Genomic DNA, 22573 nt, shown 5'->3' with positions numbered 1-22573 from the left:
CTTCTGTGCACCTGCACTCCCAGTGTTGGAGCTCAGCAGTTCAGTCCTGCAACTTGAGCATTTTTTGAGTTTTTGTGGAATTCATCAAGAAGAGCATTTCCAAGTTTGCCATGGTTTCCTTTCTGGAGTATTTTTGAGTTTAAGTGACAGCTCAGTAAGTATTTACACAATGTAGGCATGAGCTTTCTGTAGCGAAATGTAAAAGATGCTACATAATGGTAGGTAAATTTAATAAAAGCTACTTCAGAATTTCTCAGCAGATAATTCTTTGCTTTATATGTTCAGAGTAAAATGATAACTGTAGCTAAAATGAGATTTCTGATCTTCTTCCTTTTTATTTTTTGGGAGAGAAAGGAGTGAAAAGGAGTAGGAGCAAGTAAGGAAGGGGATTTGTTTCGCTCCATAAACACTCATGTTAAAAAAATTTCCTGTAGGGGTGTGCGTGTGTGTGTGTTAATTCCTATGAAATTCCCATGAAAAATCAGTTTGTGTAAGTAACCCTGAAAAACCTACTGGTCCATTATAGTCTCTGGCATTTCATGCAGTAACCAGCATGTCATTATTTCCTTAAATTAACTATCACAATTGAACCTCTTTCAAGGACAACTTAAATTGCTACTAACATTTTTTTTTTTTTTTTGAAAACTTGCATAACTTCCTGTTGCTCCTACGTAATTAATATTATGCCTAAACTGTCCCACCAAGCTGCGAGTTGGAGGTAGGGAGCAGTTTTTGGAGAAGCTGAGGGAGCCCCCGAAGCGCTGGTACCCTGCGCGCATGGAGCGGACCCCGGCTGCTGGTTCCCGCCGTGGGCTTGCCCTTGTGTTTTGTGCTGGCCGGAGAGTTTTTGGCCACATGACCAACCAGATCAGGGGGCTGAAGAATAACTTCTTCGTTTTTTCTGGGACGTGACAGTGATGTCCTGGAGGAGGCTGGGAGGAGAGAGCATTGCAGTGGCAGCAGCGACAAACCGTGGCCTAAAGTAGCTGTGACTTTCCGTCCTGAGAAATTCTGCGACTCTTCTCAAAGAGAAGCTTTTGAAGTTAGGAGGACTCTGGAATTTCCCCAGGGGAGACTTAAAACAAGTACTTTTTTTTTTTTTTTTTTTTCCCCCTCCCCTCGCTTGTGAAATTTCATGCAGGTCTGACTAAGAGAAACTCTGAAAATTACCGTTTCTCTTCTGATGTCAGCATCGTGCTGGCAACTTGCCTGTGAATAACTGCACAGGAATGTTTAAAAACCTGTGCCCAGGCCACAGCTGCAGCTGCACCTCCCGCCACCGCGGCGGGAGACCGCTCTGCCCGGCGAGGGCCGGGGCTGGAGATACGCGCAGCCCGGTGCGTGACGCAGCCACGCAAATTGCCCATGGTAGGGTTCGTACTTTTTAAAAACTCTTTGAGTTTGCAGAGCGCTGGTTACAGCAGTATGAATACAGGCTTAGACGCACGAGCGCAGGAGAGGCAGGGTGCATGCTCTGAAAATGGATGTTCTGTTTTGGGTTTGGGGCACTGATTTTGATCTTTCTGGTGAGGAGAACGTGCAGAGCAGTCTGTCCTTCCTGCAAAACCTTGCCGGCGTCGGTTTGTTGCCTGCATGCTCTTCGTAGGTGGCTCTATCGTTCAACAGAGGTCTAGATCTCAATTCAAAAGGTCATCTAGCCAGTTCTCCTGCCTCAGGGCAGGATCAGCTATACCTAAGAGCAGGATAGGCAGCGATGAAGGCGATGCAGCTTCCTCAGACAGGCTGTTTCAGTGCTTTGCTCTCCCTAACATTAGACATAGGGAAAAATACTCCAACTCAAGTCATCTTTGCTTATCTTTATTCTGGTCTTGTCCTAGTCTCTCTAGCTGTGGGGAACAGAAGCAAAAGAATGGGATAACCTGCTTTTTAAATGTGGGGCTTTCTCCCCTTCCCCTAGCTCCTCGAGATAAACTTGCCAGTTAAATTGCAAAATGTCTCCTTTGACTTCTAGATTTCTGTGCTTGCCGGGGACTGTTTTGAAGGGATTGGACTGTCCTGCTTTACCACCTGAACTTTTTCCAGGGTCCCAGAGATGAACAGGCTCAGTCTATAAATAGCTTTCCTTTGCTGTTTTGGATCCTTCCTCTACTCTTGTTTTGATTTTTGTTCTTCGTAACAGTCTGATGATGGATTTAAAGTCCAAATGACTGTAGGACTATGCACCCTGTACAAGTTTAGGAGGAGAATCTGGTATTCATTAACTGTATGTAAATAATTAAGCTGGTGCCAGACTAGAGGTGGTCTTCCCTCAGACATACTTGTGAAATAGCTTGAAGAAAAGTTCTTACCTCTGTGCAGGAGATATACTGAAATGGTAGAAGTGCTGGTGTTAGATAGAACTTGATTTCTTTTTTCTTTAAACGAAGTATCTCTGACTCGGTGGCTGGCATTGCTAACTAAGGAGAAGGCTCCAGATTCAAGGCCAGTTTGCTGAGCGTGATCACGTGTTCCCAGAAACTGCCTTCTTGTTGTGCTGTGGCTGCGCACGTTGTGACAGTGGTCCAAGAAGTACTTGAGTCCTGCCCTTTGGGCTGGGGTTGATATGTGGGTGTTGAGTTTTTTTTTTTTTTTTTTTTTTTTAAAAAAAAACTCATTTGCTTACTGTGGCATCAGGGACTTGTGATAATTACACTGCTTTGGAGCCCCTGGAAAGGACCCAGGGCAGCTGCTGCATGCAGCAGACTTGGACATTTTCTCTAATTGTGCATGGGTAATTGGGTATTATTGTGATAAGAGCCATCTAAATATCAAAGTGTCTCCTAGTCTTTCATGATATATGTGTATCATGATATACCTGTGAAGCTAGTAAGAGCAGTTCTCCACTTTTCAGATAGCTTTTCCATGCCTCTAAACCCTGCGATTTGCTGCATGGGAAGTCTTCAGAGTAGGGTACTCAAAGCTGTATCTCACAAAATCAAGGTTAATACTATAACTGCTAGATCGTACTTTCTCTCTGGGCATGGGATTACACCTGGAAGAGTTTTCTTTGGTTTTAGGAAAAATCATCTCACTGGAAATGTCGGTTCTGGTTGCCTGTGGCTTTTCTGAGGGCAGAACTTGGCTCCCCTGGAATACAGTATGTTAGCAGGGAAATGACTTTCAGGTAATGAGTGTGCTAATCCTGGATCTGGCTGAAGGTTCATAATAGAAATGGCATAAAAAGCACTCATTCAGCTAATGCTCCGGAGGAGAAGTGCAATGCCTGGCTGAAGTTTATCTCCCAGTAGCTACTGTTGGATGTGTAGAAGCGACTGTCAGGCCTATCCTGAATTATCCTACCTGCCTGGATTTTAAAGATATTTCTAAAATGCCTTTGCTGGCCCTCCTGTTTGGTCCACAAGGCATGACAGCGATGGAGAAGCTTGTTTCCACGTTAATTGTGATTGATTACCTTGCAATCTAGGACAAGATTTCCTTTGAAAAGCTATATGCTGATTTGGTGTCAGGAATTAAAATCAGATGAAGTGATTAGTGTTCTATGAAATATCCCCAAGCAATCGTGTGTTCCTTGTTGGCTTTCAACTGTGCTTTGGCCCTTAACCCTTGCCTCCCTTTCCCTTCTCTGGAACAAGATGCTAAATCTGCTGTCTGAGCGCTTAGGAGAAGAATTTATTGGGCATTTTGGAGCAGAGAATAGCGGTATAATTCGGTTCTGAGCTTCAGAATATAGGTGTATTGGCTTTAATGATGAATGCGGAGTATATTGAGAGTGCATTGTGTCAGGGCAACAGTAATACTTGTACTGAGTGGTGAACATGTATTAATGTTAGCTTTAAATCCGATCACTCTGTAAATGGCAATAAACTGTTCAGAGTTGTCACTGCTGTCAAGGTACAGTCATGTCTCATTTTCCTTTTCTCGTATGAGTTGTCTTACAGTTTCTTGTTATACCTGTTCCTGAAACCAGTGAAGAGCTTGCAATGTTGGCTGTTCCTCCTCCCCCCATGGCATTGGCACAGTTACGAATTTTTGTATCTTCTCACCAGCCGCCAGCACGCACTCTTAACTTGCTAAACAGCTCCCCGCGTTGTTCATTTTGCTTTAAAAGAAGCTGAAAGCTTCTGGGCATAGATGGGATCGAAGCCCAAGGGCAGAAGCTAACGTGGGGTTGTAAGACCCAGGCCTCAATATCGTTATAACTAGCTACATAGGGCTGGTGGGGGTTTTTTGATTTTTTTTTTGTTGTTGTTTGTTTGTTTTTAATGATGATGACCTTGTGTCACTGTAGGATCGGGATTTATGTTGGGCTTTCCAAGAGTAATGTTCCTGAATCAGAACAGTGTTGGCCTAATGAAGGCTCTACCAGTGTCTTCACTGCTCTCTGAGCACCTACTTGGTTGCAGCTCTGAGTTTCTTGCCTGCATGGTCTTTTCATCTCCTCCAACCTCCTGTCCTCTTCCCAACACAGGCATGACAGCAGCTCTGCTTTCTGGATGCAAATAGATTGTTTGGGTATGAATCCTGGAAACTGGTTGTTGTTTGCTACAAAGTTATCGAGTGCATCACTGGTAAATGCAGGCAATAACTTGCCATTACTGCGGTTTTAAGTATTTTCGGTTCCATGGAACCAAAGTGGAGTCTTGAAGGCTGAATTTTAAGGCTAAAATAAAAGAAGGCTCCACAAAGTCCGCAAAAACAGCATCCAAATTTGTCAGCTGCTGTAATAAGGGGGAAATAACTTTTTTTCTTCTTCCTATTATCAAAACAGAGCTGTGTTAGCTTGTATCTTGTTGGATCCCTTCTATAAAATATCAGGTTGGGGTCAGGATGGATGGACAGTGTTTAAGGAGTACTAAAGTGCTTCTTAATGAGGTGACACTAGGACTAATCTTAGTGCAATACAGAATGTGCTGTGAACATCAGCTGCTAATCTGTAACCGAAGTATGTTTGAGATATTCTGGAGGTCGTTGCCGCAGCACCATTGGCAGGGGTAGGGGTGTCCCTTCGGGCCATGACGTCCACCATCAGCTGCTGAGCAGGTAGAACTGAGGGTCTCGGAGGTGAAGGCGGCCATGGGCTGGTGGAACGCTGTTTTGTGTGTTGCTCGGGTGTTAAACTGAGATCGTCTGTCTTTTCCACAGACTGTTTCCAAAATTTAGCTTTCTTGGATTATTTGGGTCTTCCTTTAGCTGTGTTATCCATGCTTTCCGATGAGCTCGGTTATTGTGCAGAAGCGAGGGAGAGCCCACGTAAGTCTGAAACATAGCTTGTAGAAACTGCAGGCCCTGACATGCAGCTCTTATTAAAGCAGGTAGCTGCTCTGGACAAGATGGAGCTGTGCATGCTGTGCTGAGGTGGCCTCTGACAGCCGTACCTCTCGCACCTAGGAGCGTGGCAGTGGCCTCCTCCATCCTAGTGCTGTCTACTGCAGGAGAGTTGGGAGCGCTGAAGACCTGTAATGTTTTGGATCCCTGAACTGATCCTGTAAGGCCTCTGGGCTACACCCTTCCCAACTCGGCATGGGAAGCGGTCATGGGAATGTGCTTGCCCAGTGAGTCTGTTCAGCCACCCTTTACCCCGATGGAAGAAGAAAAATGCAAAATTATGAAATGTTCAAATACAGATTGTGCTTTCTGGACAGACCCTGGTGGGTAGAAACCTGTAATGCATATTTATTCCTGTTTTATGGGTGAAAAACTAAGGCAGAGGTTAAAATGACAAAAGCTGTCTAATGTAGTACAGTCAGAATCTGGATCTCCTTAGTTCTGCAATTTAACTGTATCCGCTCCTTTCCCCCCCTAAAAGTTGCGTGACAGGCAATCTGACCCATGACTTCCTTCTGAACTGCTTGCAGCTTTACTGTTTTGTTGCTTTGGAGTGGGAGAAGTTGAAAATGCATGAACTCTTTTTCTATCCTAATGCTCTGGAGCTCAGATAATGTATAAATGGTTTGCCATCCAGGCCCATGACAAGAAATTGTTTTCAGAAAATTAGGAGGATGGGCTGAAGGTGCCTTACCAGAGTTTTGAATGCACACTGGGACCACTTGTATTTCTGTGCGCATACAGCTGTTAATGAATTGATGAAATGAACTTTGCTGTGGAAAGTAAACTCTAGTGAGCCCTCTTGTCTTGGGTCTTCCTTCAGGCCTAAAGTTTTGGAGGACAAATTAAATGTCAGCAATGTTGGGTATGAAAAGACATCCATCTTTGAGATCCATATTGCTTATTTGAGAGGAAACAGGGGTTTTGGAGAATTAGCTGAATAGTGGTGACCGGAGGTTGCCGCAGGTTGCATTTGTCTGGATGGGTTTACAGGGCTTCCGGAGCCCTTGTAGGTTTTCCGTAGTGCTTAGTGTGAGTATTTTGCATCTTGCTAGCAATCTGGAGCAGCTGGACTCTGAGTGATTGAAATTAGATCACTTAAATAGTGGTGACACTTAGAATAATTCTGCTCTTCCATCCGAGCCCTTCCTCCTCTTGCTTTTTTTACAGCTTGCTCTTGGCCAGGTCCCATTTCTGTGGTACAACATGAGCATGCTTGCTCCTTCTAGTGTGTAAGGAGGTCTGGAACGAAAATGCTGTAATCAGACACTGAACTGCCTTTTCGTTGACTTGCTTCCAGTTCATTAGAGCAGATGTAGGATGTTGGCTAAACCTAAAGCCTGATTTAATATTCAGGAAGGAAGTTTCTTTCTTCCATCATAGAAGAAGCACCTCCTCATTACATCTGTCACATTTGCTTTGGGATCATCTCCCATGGGGTTGAGATGTCAATTTTTGGATGATGCGGGATTGCGTAGAAGACGACTTTGGAAGGTGTCAACAGTGGCACTTTGGAAATTTTGGGCTGAACTGGCTGAATAGTGTGCTTCTAAAATGAGGTTTGAGAGTGAGGGGATAGCTAGTTACCTAACTATGTGGGCAAAAGGAAATTATTTTTTCTTGTGTAAATGTAAGTTGAAATTATTGGATGCCCTGGAAATCACACTGCCCCTCTAAATAGCAAACTACGTAACCTGACTCCAACTCCCTCTGAAATGTCTGAAAATTTCACTAGTTTCCACCTGTTGCAGAAGGATCATAAACCTTTGTTAATTTAGACCGCCACTAATCCAGCAAATAGCGTTTGTCAGAACCTTGTCCCATGTCAAACTAAGCGTGTAGGTAACTGTCAGCTCCCGCTTCCACTTCATTGTCTCTTTGCTGACGAAGAAGAGACATCTTTGCTGATGAGGGAGAGCAAAAGCAACTCGCAGCCCAGCCAGATCACCCGGCCTGGGCCAGGTTGTCAGACATAGATGCCATGTGTTGTGCAGTGTGTCCTGTAGTGTGAGGATGAACTGTACCTCGGGGAGACCCGCTTAGTCTTTGGTTTGTTCCCTTCTCTGCAGTTCAGAGCTCCTGTGAAGGCTTTAGATCCCCTTACTTTGAAACAAGGTGGATGCTTAGTCATGTCATCAGAGTCGTGCTGGCAAAACCAGTTGTAGAAAGAGTGAAAAGAAACTTCTGGTCTCTCTGTTACCTCATTTGCAGGTGGTAGGGGGTTGCTGGTTCAGTGTTTCAACAAGGATGTGTGCTTGACAGCGTATCCTGAGTTTGCACCCAGGAAAGGAGTCCCCGAGGAAGCCGGCGGCGCACTGCTTGTGTGTCTCATGGGCAGCATGGTAGATACCAGCTGTGCAAATCTGGCTATGAGCAAGGTTGGGCCTGTCTGCCTGGCATCTTCACAAGCACTAACTTTGCATAAAAACAAAGCAGAGTTCCCCCGTCACCTGGTGCAGCCCATGTCAGTATTTGCAGTGTAAACCTTACGTCAGGTCCTTTTGTAGAGCAGCTTTTCAGAAATGTAGAAAAATGCCCTGTTAATGTAAGTATGCATCTGCCTTCAAGGAGGTTCTGAAGATTGCAGAAAACCAATTGTTTGTCATCTTTAGATATGATAGCTGTTGAAATAATAGAGCAAGGGTCCTGAGAGATACCTAAATAATGTGGTGTGATAAGCAGCACGGCTGTATGTCAAGGAGAATGACTGACTGAAGAAAGGGCCTGAAATCTAGAGCCTTGGTAAGTAGGATTTGTTGGATTTGTTAAGGAGGGCTTAAAGTCAAGTTGGAGGGAAAGATGAGATCAGCGAATGCACTTCGTTAAAACGGAGGCTTTCTTGGCACCCTCTCTCCCTCCCTCCTGCACCTTTCAAAAACAGAAAAAATCCAAGAGCCCCCATCATACTTGGGTACAAACACTGTACCCCATTGGGTTATTTCTGAGAAAGGTTTGAGTTGAAGCTCTGGTTTCACTCCACCAGATCACCTTCTCCTGATTTACTTCTTTTAGGAACAAAGTGTTCTATAATGATGTATCCTGTAAGCAAAACTCTGGTCAGTTTTAATCAATTTGAAGAGTATTAGTAAGAGTGGTGCTTAGGAAAGTCCTCTGAGATGTGTGGACTGGCCTCTTGCTGAGAAATGTTAATAGGGTAATTACTGTATTATGTTTAACCAGGAAGATGCAATTCAACAATATAGTTATTTGGACGAAACTTATTCACCTTTTTCACTGGGAAAACTTAGTATCATGGATTTACAGAAAATCTCCCAAAGGAAACCAATGCAATAAATGTTTATCAAAGAAAGGAGCAACATTGAACAGGGCTGACTTTAAATCTGCGGGTGCTCCAAGTAACTCTTGGTTAGAAGCAGGTGAGTGAAGTCATTTAGAAAATGTCCCTTTTTTCCCTCTGTGTATAAAGTTGATTTCATTAGCCTATTCTGAGGTCTGTGTGTTAGCAGATTATTAGAGGAATAGAAAGTATGTTCAGTCAAACTCTGGCCTACTGAAAAAATCAGAAGAAAAACTAAGCTCCCTGTAGTTGCAGAACTGAAACTATTAAACAGAGCTCAGCTATTCAAACACTGGTAACCAATAATTTAATCTGCATACATCATTGATAATGAGATGAGCTTTTCACCACTTGGTTGTGTGTTCAAATCTAAATTATATTATAGCGTGGTGGGGCGTGTGTGTCAATTTTACTTTCTGTAGCTCACCTAAAATTGGCTTTGTCCCTCAAATTTCTAAAGGATGAGTGTTCATCACCCTGAAACCAACCCTAACTGTGTTCCAAAAGTCTGGTTTTGGTATCCCTGGCAAATGAGTATGAGGCAAACCAGCTGCCCCCTTTCGTTACTACAGCACAAGGATGGGAGAAGACATGCAGGGAACCTTGAAGCAGAGCTGTGTCACTGTATGGTCGACATAGAGCATTTCCTTGGTTGCTGTCGCTGGTCTGATACCTCCAGGAGTTTAGTACTGCCTCTTGGAGGTACTGACCTTGGTCTGCCAGGGACTGCCTGTTTCCCAAAGCGATAGGTACGTCCCTGGAGGGTAGTCAAGAAAAGCGAGTGACGGGTGCCGAGCAGTACCCACGCCGGTTTTGCATGTTGCCCTCGTTCGGCTGAGGGACTGCAGGCAGTTGGTGGATTTCTCAAGTTTGAAAAGGGGAGGGGAAAAAAAAAGGGAAGTGCACGCTTCTGTGATGATCTGAATAAAGCACATCTACAGTTTTAACTATCCCAGTGGGACACTTGATCCACGTTAGCGTGGTGATTACTTCTAACGGGGTTTTCTAAGTCTTTGTCTTTTGGGGGCATCTTCATCTATTACAGGAGGATTTTTTTTTTCTTTTTATCTTAACTTTAATTTCACCTCAGCATCTGCCATCTCTTTTTAAAAATGGAAGACCGTAAGAAGAGAGGCACTGAAGTATGACCCGGTATGCTGGCCCTTCAGAAGGCTATAAAAGGTAGCGAGTTCAGGCTGGGATCCTGACCCCAGCACAGCCAGTTACATCTTAAATAGATCGCATGAAAGTGTTCCCGACTGGAAGACGACCTGTGTTTGCTCACTGCTGTTAGTTTGTGCTCGTTTCTCAACTTTGAACGCTTTAGACTAGTTACAGGGGAATTTGAGTCGCTTGTGTGTGGAGTTTCAGAAGTTGTAGCTAGGCAGGGAAGTGTCTGAAGCGCAAGCTCGAGGCGCGAGGACGAGCTGCAGCAAGCTGGATGCGCTGGGACGCCTTGCGTTGCTGCTGGAGGTTCGTATCTCCACGTCCCCTGGGTTCCTCTGCTCTGTTCTATGATGTCGCGGCGTCGCCATGGTTAGATGATGTCAGAAGGGTACAACTGTCAGCTTCTGGCAGTTTTTGGTTGGTGTGAATCGCCACGGCCTGGTTGGTGTTGGTGGGTCAGTGGTGGCTCGTACCGACTGAGGGTGATCCCTCTCGTTCAGCGAGTGCTTTTTCCTTGTCCGCGCAGACACCGTTGCCTCTAACGGGCTTTGGGACTGGTGAGTTTGTGAAAATTTCATGTCCGTCTTGTTGATGCGTGCTGTTGCCTTGATGCTTCAGATAGCTTAGCTCTAATAGCATCCTTTAAAATATTACCGAGGTTTAGTTTGAAGGGAGGGCTTCATGGCGGGAGGTTAAACGCCTCATCCGCAGGGTGATGTGGATGCCTGTTAATAGCGTTGGTGTTGGGACCTTCAGGAACAGGCCCCGTGTTTGATGCCTTGCTGCAGCTGCGGCTCTCAGTAGGTCCGGAGGACATGGATGCACTAGCAGGTGCGCAGGTCTCCAGCGCAGCCTCTCCGCTTGGATTTGGGCTGCGTTTTAGAAACAACTTTACTGCTGTGTTGATACTTGGCTGCCTCGTGACCGAGACAAAATATTTTTCCTGAATGATTCTCGATTTTTGCCGGTGGTTCTCCCCTACTTTCCTTGGGGTAGTTGCTATGTCTCAAGGGGACGGAAAGGTGGTGGAAAACGGGCAGGTAAAGCTGCTGATTCGGAGTCCAACTCACTTCCAGGAGCTGCTGTAGGTGTTGCCCATGTGTTAGTTGATGCTGCTGTTGCTGGTTTTCCACTTTTGCTTGTGCAGCTTGTTGAGTTTGATAGAAACGCCACAGAGAGCTGTTGGGAGCACAGGCGGTTTTATTCTCTTGCCTTGTTTAAATAGTTCATTCCGATACAGCCACGATCCCGGCTGACAGATTCTTAGGGAGAATGATTCGCCTTCCCCAGTATTGTCCATCGCTGACTTAACGCTTTTAGCTATCGTGAAAATCTGCTTTATAACTAGCCGTAGAGACTCGTTGCCTTTGCGCTTGGGTAACGTGGAGCTGAAGATGCGAGGAATGAGAACGATGCCGTACCAAAACCTACTTTCTTCGTTTCGCTGTGACCCCGTCCCGGTTCAGCCTGGGGGAAGCCAGCAGAGCTGCTTCTGGGAGCTCGCCTGGGTTAGTGCTCCCGTCCCCCAGGTGACGTCCAGCCCTCGGGCCTTGGTCCGTCCCCGTCCCCCGGCTGCCCTGAAGCCGGCCGGGGAGCGGCGGTGCCTCTCGGGGCTCGGCCGGGCCAGGCCGCCTTTGTAGCGGCACGCGGCCGCCGGACAATAGTTTGCGCTGGCGGGGCCATGTGGCGAGTCACGTGCGCCGGTGCTGTTGCTGCCGGGGTCCTTGCCCATCTGTTCCCGGCTCTTTCTGGGTTATCAGGCGCGGGTCCAAGTCCTCGCAGGCAGCCGGCTTCGTGGCCAGCGATTACGAGCGCTAACCTTCCTGGCAGGGCCCGCCGTGGCTTTGCTTTTATGCAGATTAGCCATGTGCTTCTCACTTCAAGGCGTTGCACAGGAAAAGCCGTTTCCTGTGTTTGGTTCCCGGTGGGCGGCTCCGGGCGCGCGGCACGGGCCGGGGCCGGGGCCTGCGCGCGGCGGCGCGGGCGCTCGGGAGAGGGATTACGGCGCGCTGCCCCCCCTTCCCCATCCCACCTCCGCGGCTACGTCACCACAACACAACCGCACGCGCTCTCATACTGTTGGTGTCATTCATTCAGTGCCAAGATTGCTTTAAAAAATTCCCTTGGCCCCAGTTCAAACAGGAGTACAGCTGGGATGTGTTAGATTTTAGGCAGTCTGCCCTCAATTTGAGATGAGTTATAAATAGCAGTGCCGACTTCCTTAACTACCACTCTCCGAGGTAAAATGCAGGTTAATTACTGTGGGAATCAATTAGGGCTTCTCTCGGTTAAACAGCCAGTAATGCTTTTTATTATTTTTTATCACCAAAAATGGACAGCAAATCTGCTTGGGAAAAGATTTCAGATCCAAGGTGAGAGCTCGGTGCCTTTTTTTTTTTTTCCTCCCCCTTTTTGGCCTTTTTATTTTCTTGGGAGGCCGAGGAAACCGCTTGTGGCCCATACCCAGATTTGCCAATAATTGAGTGATGCTGATTTGAAACTGGAGAATTCAGTAAATAGCTCCCCTTCCTTTTCTTTCACTGCCTTTTCTGGCCCAATAAAATGCAAATACGTAATAAGATAATCGGGGAGGTCAGAATTATGCTTCTCTCTATGGCTGCGGAGGGTTGGACTCCTTGGCTCTTGCTCCCAAAGTGGGATTTGCCTCTTCTCTTTACTCCTTTTCCTGCTGGGAAGAAAGTCTCCGCTTTAACCAAACTGCTCTTTAAAGAGGTGAATTTTTCTTTGACTAGACAAAATCGAGAAAAATTGGATGTGAAATCGTCTTGTTTGCTTAGACTTTTAAGAAAGCTGTGCCCGTTTGCTTGTATACTTGTAAAGCAGAAGTCCTGGCTGTCGGTTGTTTTGTTTCTCCGCTTAGGGCGATTTTTACAGTTTTGAGGCTGTCTCAGCCCAGTCACGCAGCCAGAAAGCTCTGGCATTATTTTTGAAGAATAGTTGGTTTTCACGGTGCTGTTTCATTTTAGGGGTCTGCCATACTTTACATTACACATATTGATTTGGAGCATTGCTTTGAATTGGGCAATTTAAGCTCACTCTGGGCTTGACGTTACAAGCTCTAGGTCTAGAAATATCTTAAATTTTATTGAAAGATCAGCGTTTTCTGCAGTCGCTTTCATTATGCGCCGTACCAAGCACCTTTGGTTTTGGAAGTTAGACCGGTGACAGAACTATGTTTTGCCAAGTTTGGGTACTTAACGGTGTTATAAAACAGCAAAGATTCTGCGATTGAAGGGAGAATAGAAGCAATTTCTGTGAATGCAAGGAGGTGTAAGCAGGGGGCCTGGACTTCAGTGATCAAGGAGCAACACTTTCTCTCAATTATGTCTCTCTGTGGCAGGGCCTTGGCTTTTGAAGTGTAATCACAGTAATCTACTCCTGCGGTTTCCTATTGAAAGGATTTCCCATGTATCAGTCCGGAGAAGAAGCTCCAGCCTTTTGCAGTCAGAGTTTGGTATTTCCTTATTTATCCTCAAGTGTTCTTGCAAGAGAACAGGCTTCGCTTCCTCTTGGCTTTCCTGTCCCGCATAACGTCAGCGTACAAAGGAGCTGGATGCCGGCCCCGCTCCCCCCAAAGCCTTCGCCGGAGCGCTCGGATCGATCGGCACTTCAGTGCATTTCAGCTTCGACTGCTCTTTTCTTGAAGCACGTGCAGTTAAATTACCTAAAAGGATTGAGATAGCAGGTTGGAGTAGGCTTCCTGATGGTGTGCTCTTTAAACCAGGGCGACGCTGCTCCGACTAGAACAGTTAAAGCCCTCCTGGTGAGAGAGTTGTGTGTCTTTAATGGGAGATTTTTGAGGAAGAAACGGCGTGTTGCGGTATTTCAGAGGTCCGTGGCAGCCCCAGGGAGCGTGAGTTAGCCCGTTGGTTTGCAAAGTGTCAGGAACGTGTGTATGAAATTGTTCCTTTACTGGAGAATAATTGGCATTGAGTTTTCTTTTGTTTCTAGAATTTTATTTAAAAGGCTGTAGTTTAGCGTGCTGCTCTTCCTGTTTATTTTTAGCACCCTCTGGGTGCTAGGCCCTTGTGGAAGAGTGGCAGTTTTTGGAAGTACGTCGCGCGTACTCCTACGCTGAGCGATCAAGGTGGCAACGTGGTCACATCTTGGAAATACGCTTTTTTGTGTTTTGGTTTTTTTTTTTTTTTTCATGGCTACATAAATGGTTCCAAATGTTTCTTCGAGTTTTTTTTTAACAGCTTCCTGTAGGAGTCATGGCAAGAGTGGATCTTAACCTTGTTTCTCTTCTTCCTGAAGATATGGTTAGCTTTGTGGGTGACCACAGACAAGCAAATCTGTGCAGAGGAGGCAGCATGTGGTGTGTGTGTATTTAAAAAAAAAAAAAAAAATCCTCAGACAGGAATGTATTTGAAAGCTGCCCTCAGTAGCGTGCTGCGAGGATGAGGTAACAACCAGGGGAAAGCAAGTAACAAGCGGAAAAGATGCCGAAATGTTTAGTCAGTAACCAAAAGTTGCATTTGATGGATAGGAGAAAGGAAGGGGGTGTGTGGAGTAGGGGGAGAGGACGAACGGTCCTGGTGGTACTGTTTTTACATACCAAAGAAGATAAAGTGGGGAGGAAAAAGATTTCAGTAATCTAGGGTGATATCACAAGGCAACGCTCAGGAAGCATTTGGGACAATTCCTTGGAAGGTGTAAACACAATTTGCATCCGTTAGGGTGTATTACAGCTCCACATGGATGCTCCCATTCGGGAGGTAGTTGCTGTAGCTCGGAGGATTCGGACTACAGCAGTTGAAGACCTTTTTTTCCATCCCCCTGAATGAAGCTCCTCTTCAGAGCCCCTTGAAGCCCTGTGCAGATGCGGGTGATGGTTGGTGTGGGTGTTGCCCTTTGGGAGCACCGTGGGCTAGGGCTTTTCCGCTCTTCCTTCTCCGAGTTACGGCAGCCGAAATCCATGTTACTCTTCAGCAGTAGCATCTGCGGTAGCTTTACCATAAAACATGAAGTGTAACTTTTTCAGAGCTGTTTTAGTATCGGTGTGCACTAAAAGCACAAACGAGCGTGGCAGGACATCTCTCTTTAAATCTATCTGTCTCGATAGAGAGCATCAAATTGGTAAAGTGTGCGTGGTGGTCTATGAACGGCTTCTGCAAGACAGCAAATACTGTTTGCAGGGGTGTCCAGGGCTGAACTGAAGTGGAGGAGGACACTGGGGTCTGGTTCTTACTTGATTTGTGCTGTTGTGATGTAAATATATCCAAGAGAACCTGATTTCAGCTAAGTGGGTAGCCCCCCCGTTTACCAAAAATTGGGGTGCTTCTCCTGCCATCTGCACTATTTGAAACCCCCTGCCATGCCCCCAGCTCCAGTTGCCCCTATAAGAGTACCGCTAACTCGCTGCTGTGCCCCTGCTCGCTCCTGTTTGGCGTGAGCGTGGTGCTGCCGGGCTCGCCTGGCAGGCGAGGAGCAGCAGACAGCTGGTCAAACAAATGTTTGCAGGGGCTGCGTGTTGGGGCTTCAAGCTGTGCTGGCTGTTGGGGCAGGATTTTCTGAAGTGTACCATACTGCATGAACTTTCTCCTAGGAGGGTAGATTCTGCAAACATAACTGCAAGAGTGTTCCAGTCTCTGGGATTTTTTGGAGTTTCTAGCTTTGCGCGCTGTTGGCTTGTGCAGGCCTGTAGTGCCACTCCTCAAGCACCTGATCTCGGCAAGAGAGGGTGGATCTGTGCAAATACCACCCTAGGGCTAGTTGCAGGAAGGAATGGTGTAATAGGGAGTCCATTGTCATGGTGATCTGGTGGAAAACATCTAATTGGTATTAGGTAGGTCGTCAAGAGATGAGTGAACAGTTCTTATTCAGTCCAAATGGTGGAGGTTAAAGACTGGGCCTGGGATTCATTTAGAGGTTATTAGGCTAAAACAGCCTGATGACAGTCCTTGCTTTAGTGTGGGAATAGTACTGCCTAGGTAGAGGAGACGCATTCAAAGACTGTGCTTTGAAGTTTATAGTATTTTCAGGAAATTTGATTGACTATGCTTATGTCTTGGCTCCAGGCAGAGGTAGTACAGGCTAGGAAGTCTTAGTAAAGTTGCATTTGTTCGCTTGCCTCATGATGTCTGCTCTAAAATTCAGGGACTTGACTTTCAAGGATGAATAATTTTTTTTCATGCATCCAAAGAAATTCGATTTAGAAATCTTTGTTCTACAAAAGGCAGCAGACAAAGAGCGCACAAAAAGTGGGCAAAATGGAACTGCAGTCTTACCTGACCGCTGATGTGAATGTCGGTAGCACTCCCCAGTGTTAGTACATCAGTATGGATTAATTCAAATGCGTAAGTGTAAATTAACTGCCTGTAGTGTTTTGGGAGACCTTGTTATATGTGCAAGAAGCAGTGTTTTTTGTGAATATTTAAGTTTTCAGCCTAAACTTACCTTGTTGTGGAATATCTGGACATTAAACCACTCCCTGCTATGGAGAAAAGTCACTTCTGCTGATAATTTTTCTTTCTTAATGATCTTCCCTCTAATTTTCTGTCTCAGGCCACAGGGCTGATGTCAGCATAGAATGACTTCTTCACATTGGGTTTGTTCTTTGCACAATATCTATAGATTTGAAAGGGCAGCGGGAGTGGTGCTATACTTCAGAACATAACCATGGGTTTTAGCGCTCAAAGAGGCAGACTAGCTTCTCATTCTCTGCACCTCCTGATGAAGTCTTCTGGGGGGGTTTGGAAGTTGCGAACAATTCCTGTATGCAGCTTGATGTACATCATGTGTCACAATTTGCTTTGCAGCCTTCAAGCCCAATGGATCAGATGGGGAAGATGAGGCCTCAGCCGTATGGAGGAAACAACCCATACACACAACAGCAGGGACCTCAGGCGGGGCCGCAGCAAGGACATGGCTATCCAGGACAGCCATACGGGCCACAGACTCCCCAGAGATATCCCATGGGAATGCAAAGCAGGACTCAGAGTACAATGGGCAGCATCTCATATGCACAGCAGGTAGAGCACCCAAGCTTCTTGCCTCTGTAGTCTCTGTTTACAGCAGGGGCAAGCAGAAGAGCACCAAAATACTGTGTGTTCTGAAGGGACTGCCTTCAGCCAGGTCAGAAACAGTTATTTGGGTAGAAGGGCATTTCTTCAGGCTGCATGTTGCACCACATCAGGATCCAGGTGTGATGTACAGTGACCTGTGAAATCCTTACTTCCAAGAGAGGCAACAGCAGAGCAGTGAATCAGAAACAAGGGAAAATAAAGATCTAGTGGACTAAGATCCACTCTACTATGTTCTGTTAAAGTCACAGATGTTCCTTAGAGTAGAAATGACTTCCAGGTCAGTTTTGGCTCACTGCTTGATCCAAGTGGCTCCTGCAGGACTTTTGCAGGATTGAAAAGGCTGCCTTTATTTGGAGCAAGCCTACATTCCTTTTGATGTTGCTATCGTTGAAGGGTGGTCAGATAGGGATCCCTAAGAATTTAGTGATGGTTTGTTACTGCCAAGAAAAATGTCATACACAAGTGACTTCTGCTGTTGTCTGGGAGGTTTCCTTATATAGTGGCATTTCCAGTATGTTCCCAGTTAACCGCTCTGCGCGAGTCCCTGAATTGTCTCTTCTTGAGCGTAATCTCATTTTCCGTGTGTGCGTAAAATACCTTTTTAACTGGTTTAATTCTGCCCTCTTCTTCTGTAGATTCCTCCTTACGGACAGCAGGGCCCCAGTGCATATGGGCAGCAAAGCCAGACTCCATATTACAACCAGCAAAGCCCTCATCCCCAGCAGCAGCAGCCTCCGTACTCCCAGCAGCCTCCATCCCAGACCCCTCACTCTCAGCCTTCTTATCAGCAGCAGCAACAGCCTCAGTCTCAACCTCCACAGCTGCAGACATCCCAGCCTGCCTATTCGCAGCAGCAATCCCAGCCACCCCATCAGCAGTCCCCGACTCCATATCCTCAACAGCAGTCCACAGCCCAGCAACATCAACAGAGTCAGCCTCCCTACTCCCAGCAGCAGTCGCAGTCGCCCTACCAGCAGCAGCAACAAACCCAGCAGACGGCTTCCTCGGCTCTTTCTCAGCAGTCATCTTCATACCCTCCATCGCAGCCGCAGCAGCAGCAGTCTGCGTACTCCCAGCAACGCTTCCCCCCTCCTCAGGTAGGCCGTCTCCCGCTTCGTTTCCTTGCGTAAGTGGTTTTTAAGAAACTTGGGCAAATCCTTTTCACATATTTGAGTTGGTTGGACTGCACGTCAGCATGCTGCCTGCAATGATTACGATAATAAATGTTCTGCCTTCTCTGTTGTGTCTAGATCTGTATCTCTTAGCTGTTTGGTGGTAACAGGCTGAGCTGCGTTAATACTGCAGTTTGAAGGCTAGTGTGGCGTAAATGCTGCTGATGGGCAATACCAGGCTAAAGGATTTCATACTGGAACGGTTTTCAAACTGTGGTCTGTGGAATATCTCCAGGTGGTCTACAGAGCTACTCAGTTTAGCACAATAACAGAGCACTTCTGAGTCTTCAAAAAAACCTATTTCCTGGTGCTTTTGTGTCTCAGCCCAAGACTTCAGGAGGCGTATTGATCGCACAGAGGAAACGAGCATGGGAAAGCTCCTCGAGTTCCTTGCTGCTTGGGTGGAGTTTTTCCACATACGTTTACAGATGGCAGCAAAAATGGAACTGGAGCCAAAAAGAGACAGTTAGTTTGCAGAGTGACGCAGAGATGATGACGGCAGAGTTGCTCTTAAATGTAAAACCTGGCTTTAGGGAGGAGAAATAAAGCGGTGCGCCTGTGGAATGGAAGATACAATCATGAAGCATTTTTTTTTTTAATTGTATTTATTTCCAGCAAGGCTTAGTAACAGTTATACAAAAAGCTAACTAGAAGCCTTTCAGCAAACATTGCATCGCATCAAAGGTAGCTTCCCAAAAGTTGGAAGATTTTTCTTTTTAATTGCCTTGCATTGTTTGTGTAATGAAGTACTTTACTGCTATTGTAAGATGTTAGAAGACCAAGAAGCTAAGTGGGCAGTCTCCCAAGACGGTCTCTGTTCTTCTGGTTCTGTAATAAGGGAAAGCCAGAGAATTACTGTTTTGTCGTATTTTAGACTTCCAGTCCTGACAGTCTCTGTAGCAGTCCAGCAGCGTTTGTCCTCCTGCAGAGCAGTAGGCGTGCTGACTTGAACTCTTTACTGTCTTATTTCCTGTTTTGGGCAAATGTCACCAAGGGTACATAATTCTTCCACAATGTGAGAATATACCGGACCGATTCCAGCAGAGCCTTTATTTTATTCCCATTTGTATGTTTTTTTGCTGTTGCTTGATTTTTCAGGAGTTGTCTCAAGACTCGTTTGGGTCCCAGGCATCATCTGCTCCCTCACTGGCTTCCAGTAAAGGGCAAGAAGATATGAACCTGAATCTTCAGTCCAGACCTTCTAGCCTGCCGGTGAGTGGTGAGCTGATCTAGAAGTGAATGGGGCGAGGGCAATCAGAAGCACAGCAGGATAAATTAGCACTGGTAGTATTCCACATGGAAATGGGAATGATGGAGGCTGCCTGTGCTTTTTACTAAGTCATTAGCTTCTGGCTTCCCACTGGAGATTAAATGTAATTTACAAAAGTAATGGATCCAAGAGTAAAGTTTAACCCTAAAAACTCTGCTCTGCATGTTCTAGCTAAAAGATTTCTTGAGCTTTCAGTTTGCAGTGTCTGAAGTACCTGATTGCTGCTAGAGTAGGCTCTGACCTTCAGGGCAAGGTATCTCATTTTTATTTTATTTTATTGTTCATTTAGCCCACTATTTTTCTGGTGGTTGGCAGCTTGGTAGATCTGTTGCCTTTCTGTGTCAGTGGATCCTTATACTGCCGATTTAAGCTTCTTTGGTCCAGTTGGACTGAACGGTTGGTGAAAAAGACAAGTTTATTAGTACCTGGAGTGAGGAAGATCAGGCACAGATAGCTCCTTCCTTTGCAGATGGAGAATTATTTTTTTTCCCTTTTGTGTTCTAAATCTGCTTGCTGTATGTACAGTGAACGGTTGGGTATCAGATTAGTACCTAGTGTTCCAGCAGTTTTTGGACTAAAATAGTTAAACTTAAGGTTAAGACTCCATCAAGAAAATTGAGGAGAAGGATTAAAAGTTGAGGTTAGTTTGCCCAAGTTGGTCTGTGCTTCTGACTTGAAAGAACAGTTTGAGTTGCTGAAAATTCTGATTCTGCTGGTTGTTGTCACTTGTACCTAGTAGGAAGTGAGTGAGTCTTTTTTTTATTTAGCCACTGGCTAAATCTCTTTCTAAGCAGCAGTTGGATTGGTAAAAGGAGAGTGAGCTGTGTATATAGCGGAGTTATTTTTGCCTTCAGGAGTGGTAACAGGTCTGTTGCGAGCCCCTTGAAATAATTCCTTTGGATTGTGGGTACAGATTGTCACCCAAAATACAAAGCGATTCTAGTTTTGACCCCCTAGTGGGAGTAGTTGTGGGTTGTTTCTTTTTTTTCTTTCTTCTTTTTTTCCCTCCTTTTGGACCCTGATTACAAAGATTTAATTTGTTCTGAGGCCTGGGGGGAAATCCTTTTAAATAGCATGTTTCTTTCCACTCTGCCTCTCCACAAGTTCTTCCATGTGACCCATCTTCTGGCGAAGAATGTAGGAAAAGTGAAGCCACTGAAGTAATTGAAGAAATTGCTGTAGCTCTGAACGGTGGGAAGTCCTGTTTAGTGGCATTGTTGATACTGCCTTCATGAATCCTACCAATCAGCGCCCTCTGACTCAGATTATAGGAATTAGTTGCTCTGCTTAGCAGAAGTGGCTTCGTCTCAGCACCAAGTGGGAGTTTATTTTGTACCTTGTGGTTAGATGCATTTGGCCCTTTTCCTTTTTCCAGATAGCTTAAGAAAAGATACCCATCTCCTGTAAGAGTGGGGGAACCTAGAAAGGAGGGAATTTGATCCTGTTTAAGGTTTTTAAATGTTAACATGTCCCCCAGTTTCTGATCAGGTACCTGGGAGGTTTTCTGGAGAGAAACCCAGGGCACAAAGTAATTGGTCCAGCTTTTGGAATTGGCTGGCTATAAGGCTTGTTTTGTGTTTTAAACTGAATTTTATAGTCGTCTTGACTTTCTGACTCTATCACCAAATAATTTGCATTTAAGAAATCAGTGAGTCTTTAGCTTACCTGTGCCTGGTGTACTTTTGGGCCTTCTCTTCCTAGGTAAGCAAAAGCTAAAAAAAGGAGACGTCCCCCTGCACAGAAATTCACCCTTATTCTTGTATGTGTTGCAGATTTCTTTGTCCCCCAGGTACGTAGGACAAGATCAGCACCCCGGCTGTAAAGTGAGAAGTGCATCAGGCGGTGATGCCATGGAGTGGTTTAGAGAGAGGACCCCTGTGACCGCCACCCTCTTGTTTCAGTGATCAGTCCCCCAGTTTGGATGGGGGCTGCTTAGAAGCAGAAGTGCTACATGGAAGGGTGTTACTGGTTTCTTTTAATCTTCCTTATATTGCTCAGTCTTATCTGTTTCAGAAAGTTTTATCCTACTCAGGAGAATTTCTAGATCCCTGTTTTGCCATACATATGATTTACAGAAGCATAGTTAGTGGGCTTTTAATTTTTTGTTTGAGGTCTGAGTCCTTTTCCAAGGCTCAGCAGACACTGTGGCATAGCTCACTGGGTATCTCGGAATCTGGGCAAATCATACCATGCATCATCTTTAATTAAGCATAGATCAGCTCTAGTAGGAATAGGGAATTTCAGCTTTTAGGCCCTTAACTTAGGAAGTGTTAAATTTATGTACCTAGAGCCTTCACAGTAGTCTTTGGCTGCTCCACATTTAATGTTGTGCTTCAGTATTAATGTTGGGATTTTCAGCAATAAAGGGGGAAATATTTTTTCAGCAGATCCTATCACCATTTCAGGAGATGGTAATCTCCAAGAGATGTAAGCGTGAGTATGGTAACCCTGATAGGAGTTGAGCAATGTGACAGCTCTTGCTGGCTTTGTTAGGATCTGCCTGAGAAATGTCATGTTGATCTTTCTGGGTGGGGGTCTTTAAGTTATCTCTCCAGTGACGTTTTTTGTGTCCCTAACTAAACTTTTTCCTGACAATGTTCCCATATACAGACTTTTTAACAGCGGAAGAGTCAAATTACTTATTTCTCTAATGCTGTATGTGCTCATCTGTAAGCAGCAAAATGTCTGGTCTTCCATATCTGCTTGTGTTACTAGGCTCTTCTAGCTTAAATATTTCCTGATTTGCTGTTCCCTTTCTAAAGATTATACTTAGAGTATTGGGGGAGAATGCTGCCACTAACTTGAATTCGCTGATGCCTTTTAAAGAGTAATGCATCCGTGCGAATGTCCTGGCTGGTACTCTTTTCCTGTAGTTGGCTGGGTGAGGAATTTCTCTGAAGAATTCTCTGCTTCCCTAGGGAGTTGCTGTCAGGATTGCAGCTAAACTAAGATTGCTATTGTGTATGGGAGAAGTGTAGTCTTTTGTGCCTGGGTGTAATAGCTGAGTAGTAATCCTTAGTATAAATCTCTTTCTCCCAGGAGAATCCCGAGTCTCATCTCTTCAGCAAAGGATTCTTCCTGGCAAGTCATATCCAGTTTATTTGGAGTCTCTAGCTTTTGAGACTTGGATTCTGAGTCTGTTGGAATCAAATATTTCCAGCTATTAATTACTTTTTGTTTAGACTTGAAAGGTGCTGGTAGCAAGTAGAGGGAAGCAAACAGGGTGTTAGGACATCCAGTTACGTTTGGATTGCAAATCAGTTCTCTTGCAAAGATCACTGGAGTTCTGGGTTTGTTGGGAGGGATTTTGTATCTCGTTAGGGAACATCCA

General features: G+C 45.4%; 1 protein-coding gene across 4 annotated transcripts in view; it reads left to right on the top strand.

The window, feature by feature from the left end:
• Window positions 1-22573, top strand: part of ARID1A (AT-rich interaction domain 1A) — a 62250-nt gene that overhangs the window by 5900 nt on the left and 33777 nt on the right. For 2 of the 4 annotated variants that reach the window (XM_026062511.1, XM_026062510.1), the window contains exons 2-4: window positions 16534-16746; window positions 17436-17897; window positions 19071-19184. In XM_026062511.1, coding sequence (XP_025918296.1) covers window positions 16534-16746; window positions 17436-17897; window positions 19071-19184 — 789 coding nt within the window. Of the gene's footprint in view, window positions 1-8640; window positions 8664-16517; window positions 16747-17435; window positions 17898-19070; window positions 19185-22573 lie in introns of those variants that run through there. The other 2 variants (XM_026062512.1, XM_026062509.1) reach the window with 2 other exon arrangements.

Source organism: Apteryx rowi, unplaced genomic scaffold, assembly GCF_003343035.1.
Source record: "Apteryx rowi isolate R43461 unplaced genomic scaffold, aptRow1 scaffold_190, whole genome shotgun sequence".
Classification (NCBI taxonomy): Eukaryota; Metazoa; Chordata; class Aves; order Apterygiformes; family Apterygidae; genus Apteryx; species Apteryx rowi.
Note: the sequence above shows the minus strand (reverse complement) of the source record. Positions and strands in the feature narration are given on the sequence as shown.